The following is a 12,002-nucleotide window of genomic DNA, read 5'->3' as shown; positions in this document are numbered from 1 at the left end:
TCAATGGAGAGCTGTTCTGATAACAGATTATAAAGATTTGTATTTTAAAGACAACTAGTTCGAAGAGAGCTTTCTGGGTTAAAAGAATTTCTTAGTATGACAATTAGAGATTAGACGGTGCAGAAATTGAAATCTACACGCTAATACACACTATACTCATAGGCATGCAATGATGATGTAAACAATCATTTGAGAATAATTTATAACAATAGTCAAGTCAAGTCACCTTTATTTATATAGCACTTTAAACAAAACAGATTGTGTCAAAGCAACTAAACAACATTAATTAGGAAAACAGTGTCAATAATGCGGTTCATCATTGAATTCAGTGATGTTATCATTCAGCTCAGTTCAGTTTAAATAGTATCAGTGCAATCATTTGCATTCAAGTCAACGATCTCACTGTAAATGAAGAGTCCCCAACTAAGCAAGCCAGAGGCGACAGCAGCAAGGAACCGAACTCCATCTGTGACAGAATGGAGAAAAAACATTGGGAGAAACTAGGCTCAGTTGGGGGGGCAGTTCTCCTCTGACCAGATGAAACCAGTAGTTCAATTCCAGTCAGATTGTGCAGAAGAATCATCTGTTTCCTGTGGCTTTGTCCCGGTGGTCGTCTAAGACAAGGTCTTGACTGTGGATCTGTCTCTGCGGCTCATCTAGTTGTCCTGGTCTCCTCTGTCTTTCAGGGCAGTAGAGGTCCTTTCTAGGTGACGATCCATCATCTGGTCTGGATACGTACTGGATCTGGGTGGCTGCAGTGACCTTCTGATCTGGATACAGACTGGATCTGGTGGCTACGATGACCTCGGAATAAGAGAGAAACAGACTAATATTAGCGTAGATGCCATTCTTCTAACGATGTAGCAAGTACATCAGGTGTTATGGGAAGTGTTTCCGGTTCCGGTTTACCTAATTAATACAGCCTAAAAATCCTTGAACGGATTTGGATATTAGAAGCGTACTAGTGTGTTATGTGTAAGCCAGGTTAAAGAGATGGGTCTTTAATGTAGATTTCAACTGCAGGAGTGTCTGGCTCCCGAACAATGTTAGGTAGGTTATTCCAGAGTTTGGGAACGAAGTAGGAAAACGATCTGCTGTCCGCAGTTGATTTTAGTATTCTAGGTATTATGAAATTGCCAGAGATTTGAGAATGCAGCAGACGTAGAGGACTATAATGCAAGAAAAGAGCTTGTTCAAATACTGAGGCGCTAAACCATCTAGGGCTTTATAAGTAATAAGCAATATTTTAAAATCTATACAATGTTTGATAGGGAGCCAGTGCAGTGTTGACAGGACCGGGCTAATATGGTCATACTTTCTGGTTCTAGTAAGAACTCTAGCAGCTGTATTTGGGACTAGTTGGAGTTTGTTTATTAAGCGTGCAGAACAACCACCCAATAAAGCATTACAATAATCTAACCCTGAGGTCGTAAACGCATGGCTTAACATTTCCGCATCTGACATTGAGAGCATAGGTCATAATTTAGATATATTTTTGAGATGGAAAAAAACATTTAAAGGAAAGATTGCTATAAAATAGCACACCTAGGCTCCTAACTGATGACGAAGAATTGACATAGCAGCCATCAAGTCTTAGACAGCGTTCTCGGATATTGCATGCAGAGTTTTTAGGTCCTATAATTAACACCAGAAATTACTTGTCATCCAGTGTTTTATATCGACTATGCATTCCTAAGTAATAATAATTTGTCAGTTTGTGTGTAAATGTATGTTTTTGATCAGCGTTTTCCACTTTATGACATTTCTAGCGAGAAATTAATATTGCAGTGATGAAATATCCACGTAGTTATCACCAAAGCTCTCAATATTTTGCTGTCAATCATTAAACCATCACTCTGCCTCAGAAGCCTGTCCAAAATCAGTTTCATGAGGTGCCTTCATGCAAAAACGCTGCCTGCAAAGTCATTGCCTGATACGGCGGCGAGGCATCAAGTCACCTGCCTGAGTTTTCGAATGCAGCCAATGTTACTATCACGTCACACAATTGTGTCTTTAAAGGATCACTCTGTCACACCTGTTACACCATGTTACAGTAAACTGGCCTGCCAATCATCTTGTCACAGCTGCATATATTGCACATGCATATAATGAAACGAGCTGCAAATCCTTCACAACGCATGCATATAACGAAACGCGCTGCAAATCATCACAACACATGCATATAACGAAACGCTCTGCAAATCATCACAACACATGCATATAAGGAAACGCTCTGCAAATCATCACAACACATGCATATAAGGAAACGCTCTGCCAATCATCACAACACATGAATATAAAGAATTGCTGCAAATCCTCACAACACATGCATTAACGAAATGCATGCCCTGTGACATGACATTCAGCCAAGTATGGTGACCCATACTCAGAATTCGTGCTCTGCATTTAACCCATCCGAAGTGCACACAGAACAAGGCAGTGAACACACACATACTGTGAACACACACCCGGAGCAGTGGGCAGCCATTTATGCTGCGGCGCCCGGGGAGCAGTTGGGGGTTCGATGCCTTGCTCAAGGGCACCTAAGTGGTGGTATTGATGGTGGAGAGAGAACTGTACATGCACTCCACCCACCCACAATTCCTGCCGGCCCAAGATTTGAACTCACAACCTTTAGATTGCAAGTCTGACTCTCTAACCATTAGGCCAGGACTCCCCCTGCAGTGTTTAATGGGGTACTGCAGGCACTACAATTCCCACAAGCCTTTGTCCCATTCATCACTGTTAATTGCACACCTGGTATTGCACTCAGCTGTCTCCACTTTCATCGTTTTCACCTATCCATAAAAACCAGCCTGTCTCATTCTGTTTCAGGGAATCCTTGTTTTCCGTCACCTGGCTTTCTTGTGTTCTTTGGTTTTTCTTGGTTCTTGTTTTGGACTGATTTATGGTAATGACCTCTTGCCTGTTTTTTGGATTTGATTTTGGATTACCCTATTAAAACACTGCATTTGGATCTCTCGTTTCCTGTGTGCATTCGTGACAGTGCTACTGCAAAAGCATGTGAATGTGTTCAACTCTTTTAAAATAAGATAACATGCATTTAATATTAATAATACCGCTCTTGTTGTTCCCGTGACAATGATGGCTCATGTGCTTAAGGTTGCCCGCATGTTGTTTAGTAAGAATGTAAATTATTGTATCATTGTAAATTAAAGTAGAAAAATAACACCTGCAAAATTGACATAAAATCGACCCATCTACATTTCTTCACAATCACTGACTACATGTGGGTTCAATTAATGATTATAGTCCCCCCTTCTGACCTGTTTTTTTTGTGTGTGTGTGTGTGTGTGTGTGTGTAATGTATGTTCTAAAATGTCACAAACACTGTTTTTTCTCTCCCTTTATAATGTGTGGAACATATGATCAAATGTCACATTCGACAATCTCACCTTCCCTGTTTCTTTTTCAGAAAATAACTAAAGTAAGGAACAAAATATAAAGTCTTGGCCAAGATTTCCAAAAGACCATTCTTGTAAGTATATGGATATGTAAGGCAAAGATGGGTGGAGTGCTGGAGGTTAATAAAAGGAGATCAGAAATGAGGTCAAAGCTGACAACAGAGATGCTGTTGGAGGGCGGTCCGGGAGGAGCCCACCTGCTTAAAAAGAGAAAGAATTTCAGCAGAGAAAGATGATAATGTTGTGCAGACACTAATCGTGCCTTTGCACTGATGGTCAAATATAGGGGTGTAGATATTCTCACTAGCGCAATCATTGACTAAGACTGGGTAAGCTTATTTTTTTATACTATATCTAATACAGTGACAAAGTGTATTCAATGACTGATTTAGAAGAAATAAAAAAATAAATGTCATTTAAGAAAGTTTTTTTTTTTCAATAAGATTTTAGCAATAGATTTAAAGTCACCATAACGATTTACATTTTTTATTTTAGAAAATAAAATATCTTTTTATATCTCATATTAGAGATATATTCTATTAAATTGCCACAAGAATGAGCATCAAGGTAAGTCATTTCTTTTGCATGCTGGTCCAGTATTGTATTGTTGCATTTTATATATGATATAATTACAGTTCATTACATTTATTACATTTTATATATTATATTATATTACATGCTAATAAAAATGTTTACTAATATGTAATTTTTCTTGACAAGGTATTTGTAACTTGGGTGATTATTGTTACAAGTAAGTTTGATTAAAAAGGGAAGCTGTCGTTAAAACCATTTAATACTGATATTTGTATTTGAGAAAAAAATATGCTAACACCCCTTGTTTGTCATTACTTGTAGGTACACTTATCTCACCTTCCACTCAGAGTAGGTCTGATTTTATAATAAAAAAAAAAGAAATATGACTCATATGAAACACTGAAAGGCCCTCGTGTGGTCTCCTTTAAAAGGTGTCCTTTTTTGTGTGTGTATTTTTAGGTTGTGTAACTCAGTGGTTTGACCATGATGACCCCAGTGATGAAAAGGGAGACCGTGAGCTCTTGGCTGACCTTCTCAATATATATCCTGGACAAATATGTCCAAATCCAATCGATATAGATGTAGAGCCAGTCTCCGGGATACCATCAAATGAAACCTCCATTTTCATTTCAGAAGTGTGAGTGTATGAAAATCATTACAATGATTTCATGTATTGTTTTGAACCATTATAACAAAAATTATATTGCACATCAATTTATATGTAAAGGTTATTCTTTTCTTTTTTTTCAGGATATATAATTCAACAATTGGGTTTGAGTGCATAAATTCAAACCAGAGTGGAATATGTGATGATTATAAGGTGCGCTTCACCTGCCCAGAGGAATGGTGTTCAAGTAAGTGTCATTTACACACAAAAACAGACCCAGCTTGTTACTAAATAAATGACCTGCGGTTCACAATATTAAATTGTCTATAATACCTATTAACCTTCCATTATAAAAAGTAGTAAGAACTGTGGGTATGATTTGCAGAACTGTCATGCAAAATAATATCAAAGCTAAAAAATTATTCCGTTCTAAAACAGAAATCAGTGTGATGACCGTTTGATGATTTTGGATAAAATGATGATATTTACTAATTGATTTTCCTCTGTTAGCATGTAGGACACCTTGGTTTGACCAAGATAATCCAAATATAATAGGAGACTCTGAGACTCTGCCATCAATCATGTTGAAATACCCACTACAGGTCTGCGCTCAGCCCATTGCTATTGAGGTCGCAACCACTAGTGGGATCCCTGTACTGCCGGATGCACGTTTTCCAATGTAAGACAAACATTGTTTATATGTTCATTTTATTTATTTTTTATTTTTTAATAAAATAAATAATGATATGCATACATTGTTGCACAGATTATCTGTTGCAGATCGCTTTGAGTTTAGCCCTTGCCTCTCCAACCATTTCTGTACTTGAAGGAAAGTACTGAAATATGGAGTTTAAGACCTGAAGAGAATGCATCCTCATTGCCTGTTTACACATATACATTCACGGAAATGTAAATGTAACATTTAAAGTAGACAGCAGTTATAACACTTGCCTGCATCACTGTGCTTTATTTTAAATACTTTGTTGCTTATACAATTGCCCATTTATTTTCCCTGAATTGAAATATAATTTAAAAATTTGTCTCATAGAGCAGCATGTTAAACTGGAGCTTTAAGAGCAGTCATGCAATAAAGTGTACTGTGTCACAACTTCATCATATTAATCAGACAATTCTACATACAAAACACTAAAATTCCTAGCATATTATAAAATGTTATTACAACAATGTTAGAATATGTACTTTATTCCTTTCCCACAGATATGACCCAACTCAGGGCTTTACTTGTGTGAATCCACCACTGATTGAATGGTGGTGGTGGAAGTGGTGGTGTAAGGACTACAAAGTTCGTTTCACATGTCCGAGGAGTTTTTGCAAACCAAGTATGAATATTTATTTCATCTAATTAATAGTTTTTTATATGATTTTTTTTTTTGTTATAACAGTTTTCTCTACATGTTATTCCTCAGAGTGTGTAACAAGGTGGTATGATACTGACGACCCTGATACGAATGGAGGCGATTTTGAATTTTTGTTTACCATTCTCAAAAAGTACCCTGGAGAAATATGTCCAAATCCAATTGCTATAGAGGCTCAGACTGTCTCTGGAGATCCTGTGTATCAAACTGGAAATAACATTCAACTGTGAGTTTATGGAGTTGTAACATTGAGTATGTGAAGAAACTAAATAATTGTAAAAAATTTTTTTTTTTTTATTAATGATGTTCTTAAATGATTTTGTCTTTTCTGAAGGCATATTTCAGCATTTGGGTTTTCTTGCACACATGTAAAACCAGGATTTTGTGCTGACTATAAGGTGCGCTTCACCTGCCCAGATGAATGGTGTTCAAGTGAGTAAGGTTTGCATACAAAAACAGACCCAGTGTGCTCCCTTGTAAAACAAACAAACAACAATATATATAATATTATTAAAATACATTTATTTCAAACTAAGTATAGTTCAAATCTATTAACGCATTTACTGACAAATCGCTCAAGACTTACCGAAATAAAATTATAATTAAACTTTATTTGGAGTAATATTTCTGCACAATGCATATTTCTCAATATTAGGCATAAAATGTGTTTTAATATTGCTATTGAAGGGTTGCATGATCTTTATAATAATATCAGTCTTTAATGCAAGATAAAGTCTGCCTTAAGCACAATCAAAATTGTGACCCTGGACCACAAAACCATTCATATATTTGTGGCAATAGCCAACAATGTTATGTGTGGGCCAAAATTATTTATTTTTCTTTTATGCTAAAAAAATCATTAGGATATTGTCACGAACTTACACACAAACAGAGAGATCCAATTTGCAGTGTTTATTAGGGAGAATCCAAAAGCAGTCCAAGAACAAGAAACACGAAAAACACTAGGGAACACGAGAAAGCAGCTAGGTGACATAAAACAAGGACTCCATGAAACAGATAGAAACAAACTGGGTATATATGGACAGGTGCAAAAAATGAAAGTGTGAACAGCTGAGTGTGATTAACAGGTGTGCAATTAACGGGGATGAATGGGACAAAGGCTTGTGGGAATTGAAGTGCCTGCAGTGGGGTGACGCTATGGGGAAGTGAGAACACTAGTGGACACCCAGGGAAACACAGACCAGACACTGTGACAGATATCAAGTAAAGATCATGTTTCATGAAGATATTTTGTAAATTTCCTAGCATAAATATATCAAAACCTAATTTTTGATTAGTAATATGCATTGCTAAGAAAGTCATTGAGGCAAATTTAAAGGCGATTTTCTCTATTTAGATTTTTTATTTTTTGCACCCTCAGATTCCAGATTTTAAATACTTGTATCTCAGCCAAATCATTTTTATTTATCTTAATTATTCAGCTTACAGATTATGCATAAATCTCAATTTCAAATATTGACCCCTTATTTACTAAGTACAAGTGTAAATGTATTTGTAGTATACTTGGCATAAATTAAATGTATTTCAAATATATTTTAGTATATTTATTTTTCACTAGGTAATTACCAAATAACTGATTAGCAGTTTGCAATATCATAAAACGCTTGTTCACCTTCCATTATAAAAACTTCTAAGAACTGTAGGTGTGATTTGCAGAAATGTCATGCAAAATAATATCAGATGAAAAATATTTTAAATTTTTCCTTTCTAAAACAGTTTTGGATGAGATGATGGTATTAATCAAGCTGGTTTTCCTCTGTTAGCATGTAGGACACCCTGGTTTGACCAAGATGATCCAGATCAAGACGGAGACTGGGAGACTCTGTCATCAATCCTGTTGAAATACCCACTACAGGTCTGTGTTCAGCCCATCGCTATTGAGGTCGCAACCACTAGTGGGATCCCTGTACTGCCCAATGGACATTTTCCAATGTACGACAAACAATTTTATATGATCCATTTTAAACTTCCTTCAAATAAAGTAAATAATGATATGGATGCATTGTTAATCTAAAGACAATATGCATATTCCACCAAACATTTGCATTGCTTCTATGCATAGAAACGTTTGCATTGCTTCTATGCATAGAATATCTGTTGCAGATCACTTTCAGTTTAGCCCTTGCAACTCCAACCATTTCTGTACTTGAGTGAAAGTACTGAAATATGGAGTTTCATTCACAGAATGATGTCTTTTTCTGCAGATATGATCCAGCACAGGGCTTTGCTTGTGTGAATCAACCACTACATGGATGGTGGTGGTTGATTTGGTGGTGTAAGGACTACAAGGTCCGTTTCACATGTCCAAGGAGTTTTTGCCAACCAAGTATGTATATAAATTTTATCTACTGTTATATAGTTTGTTTGTTTTGTTTTTGACTTGACGATTTTCTCTGTATGGCATTCATCAGAGTGTGTAACAAGGTGGTTTGATTTTGACGACCCTACAAAAGGAGGCGATTTCGAACTCTTGACAACCCTTCACCAAAATTACCCTGGAGAAATATGTCCTAATCCAATCGGAATACAGGCTCAGACCGTCTCTGGCCAGCCGGTGTATCAAACTGGAAATTACATTCAACTGTGAGCCTATTAAGTTGTAACACTGAGTATCTCAAGAAACAAACTCTGTCTACTTTTTTAAAATGATGTTCTTAAATTATTTTGTATTTTCTGAAGATCTATTTCAGCATCTGGGTTTTCTTGCAAACACTTAAAACCATTTTGTGCTGACTATAAGGTGCGCTTCACCTGCCCAGATGAATGGTGTTCAAGTGAGTGACATTTGCACACTAAACTGATCCAGCAACAGTTTACAAATCATAAAATTGTCTAAATTGCTTGTTCACCTTAAATTATATAAAGGTATATGTTAAAAGCTATATGATAAACTAAAACAGATCATAAAATTTAAATTTGTAAAACTGTCTTAACCTAGATATTGGGTAATTCTTCTACAATAAAAAAGTTGTGTTATTGGTCTGTCATTTTGATCTTAAATGAGAAGATTTGACCCAGTTGGTTTTCCTCTATTAGAATGTAGGACGCCCTGGCTTGACCGAGACGACCCCGGTGGAGTAGGAGACAATGAGACGCTGTCGTTACTCATGATAAGATACCCACTACAGGTCTGCCCTAAGCCCATCGCCATAGAGGTCACAACCTTTAGTGGGACCCCTGCACTGCCACCTGGAAACATTTTTGTAGTGTACGGTATCATACATTCTCCATTCAAATGTCTCCAATTAAAATAGACTATGCTGTTCTTTCTTAATGCGATGTAAAACAGACATGAAAAGCTTAATCATTGCTTGTTCTGAATCTTCAGGCACACCTTTGCAAAATCCTTTGCACAAAACTGCTTATGAATTCCATTTTATGAATACAGTTAATATATTTGATATTTTTTTGTAGATATGACCCGTTACAGGGCTTTGTGTGTAAGAATGGGGCTTGTCAAGACTACAGGGTCCGCTTCACATGTCCATTAAGTTTCTGCAACACAAGTATGTATCATAATCCTAGGTATTCAAATTTCCTGTGTACCGTAGTATGAATTTATTTTGTTAGTATTATAAATTTTTTGTGTGATTAAAAAATCCTCTGTGCTGTCTTATTCAGCGTGCGTAACCAGGTGGTTTGATTCCGATGACCCTAAAACAAATGGAAGCGACTCTGAACTCTTGTCTAAACTTCTCAGTTTGTACCCTGGAGAAATATGTGCTAATCCAATCGGAATAGAGGCTCAGACCATCTCTGGTCAGGCAGCATATATAACTGGAGACAGCTTTCAAGTGTAAGTCTATCAAATCTATAACATTGCTTTACAAGGCATATGCTTCTGACAGCATTTTGTAGAGAAAAAAACAATTTACTTATGAATTTTTTTTCTATGTTTGTGAAGGTATAATCCAGTCTCTGGGTTTGCTTGTGTAAATGCAGGCCAGACAGGAGGAGGGGTTTGTGATGATTATAAAGTGCGATTCTCATGCCCAGAGACATTTTGCTCAAGTGAGTGACATTTACACAACAAATACTACTGCTGATAAAGGAAACTGGACTGAAGACAAAGTGATTTTATAGTTAAATGCCAAATTACAGTAACATACCATTGGGTTAACATGTCATGTATGACAAAATATATGAAGAAAAATCTATGTAAAAAAAAATTGGCGTAATTCATCGTCCGTATTATTTTCTGTTATAAAAATCATTAGGGTTTTTCACACTTGAACTAGTTAACCCTGGGTCATTCTATATCCTTGGTTATCTTGATTCACATTTCACACTGTTCTGGTTTTTGGGTTAGCAGTTAATCCTGGGTATTCATACACTGGCATTTCAAACTATATAAGCCGGGGTTAATGTTCTTATCTGTAAATTTGTGTTGTTAGTGTCATCGTTCGGACATACGCAGCATGCAATCTGTTTACGTAAAAAGCCATAGCATTGTGCCTCCTCATGTTATATATTGGCAGCGGTATTTTCAAGTTTTTCATGAAAAGACTTTTCGGACTATAAAACGAAGTATAAATAAAACAGTCTTCAATTAACATGTCACAATATGACAATTTTCCCCTCAATGTTGAATTGACTGTTTATTTAATGCATGGTGTCTCTGCGATTGTTTAAAGCATAGCTATAAGATATCTATGCGTAGATGCCACATTCGACTACTCTAGACATGTTAATGCATCCAACAATCTCCCAAAGATATGGGATATCCTTTTACAGATGAGAATTGTTTATACGCATGATCTAGAATGTCCTTATGGTGGCTACATATTTATGCCAGGTTTATTTTTGATAAATCCTGATATGTGTGTGGAAAATTGCTTATGCATATTTCTATGGCCATTTTGTGCGTTCACAATTTTTATAAGTGAGACCCCAGAACTGTTTGATTATGCACATAGGCTTATTTCCCTTTGTGTTCAACACAAGAGAGAATGCAGGTAAGTAAATAATGACAGAGTTTTTATTTTGGGGTGAACTCTGCTGTTTCAGGATAAATTAACTCCTAATAATCTGCTGAAGTCTATTGCAGATATAGATATTCATACATGTAAATAATAACATTGGTTGAATTTGTTCAGCTTGCTTTTTCATTGCTCATGGACTGGCTTTGATGGCACCAAAGCTTATGTGTAGCAGCCCATAGAAACCTTTGTTTATGGGGCATCTACGCATTCATATCTATACTCCAAACAATGGTGAATGTGTCTGCATCTTAGAACGTACCTATAATAATGAGTGAGTGAACAAATGCATTAATAAATGAATTAAATAAATACTGCCACTTTACGATAAGGTTGGGTGTCTGTTGCTGGGAATCGATCTTTAACATCTTAACACTTTTCTCACAATCTGCACTTTAAACCAAATTATTGCCCTCCAGGGTCACATGACCCCAGGTAAGAAACAAGAATCTAAATTAACAAGTGTGAAACTTTTCTCTCTCTGGGATTGAAAATGCAGTTTTAGAGGCTCTATTGGGATATTCATAATATTTGATATATGACGTTTACTAATGTCCTGCATTAGTTTGTAGGACATCTTGGTTTGACAGAGATGACCCTGATAATCCAGGAGATCGTGAGATGTGGAAAGAAATTCAGACATCACCATATGTCTGTACATCACATGTCACATATCTGCCCATTGCTATTGAGGTTGTCACAACCGTTAGTGGGAGCCCTGCACTGCTGACTGGAAACCTTTTTCAAGAGTAGGACTAAAGATATTATAAACAAATTCATTTCATATGTTATTCTGTAATGATTAACAGCCATCTGCTCTCATTCTGCAGATTCGATCCACTTGAGGGCTTTGAATGCGTGAATGATCAACAGGGTGGAGGGGTCTGTCAGGACTACAAGGTCCGCTACACATGTCCGAAAAGCTTCTGCGAGATGGAATTTCAAAAAAACCTCACATTTACACCTAACATTTGAGGTCATTAATGACAGAAAGTAAGCTTTGGTGAAACTACATTTTTAATTTAAGTTTAAATAGCCATGTTAGATTCAATAAAAAAAA

General features: G+C 36.4%; 1 protein-coding gene across 1 annotated transcript; it reads left to right on the top strand.

The window, feature by feature from the left end:
* Positions 1 to 8,722: 8,722 nt before the first annotated feature.
* On the top strand, positions 8,723 to 11,965 carry LOC113070498 (uncharacterized). The gene is made up of 8 exons (XM_026243803.1): positions 8,723 to 8,737; positions 8,902 to 8,908; positions 9,000 to 9,171; positions 9,378 to 9,469; positions 9,585 to 9,759; positions 9,868 to 9,974; positions 11,508 to 11,691; positions 11,773 to 11,965. The coding sequence occupies exons 1-8, from the start codon at positions 8,723 to 8,725 to the stop codon at positions 11,915 to 11,917; spliced, it is 897 nt and encodes a 298-aa protein (XP_026099588.1). The 3' UTR covers positions 11,918 to 11,965.
* The last annotated feature ends 37 nt before the right edge of the window (positions 11,966 to 12,002 follow it).

This window comes from Carassius auratus, unplaced genomic scaffold (genome assembly GCF_003368295.1).
Source record: "Carassius auratus strain Wakin unplaced genomic scaffold, ASM336829v1 scaf_tig00004557, whole genome shotgun sequence".
NCBI classification, from domain to species: Eukaryota; Metazoa; Chordata; class Actinopteri; order Cypriniformes; family Cyprinidae; genus Carassius; species Carassius auratus.
Note: the sequence above shows the minus strand (reverse complement) of the source record. Positions and strands in the feature narration are given on the sequence as shown.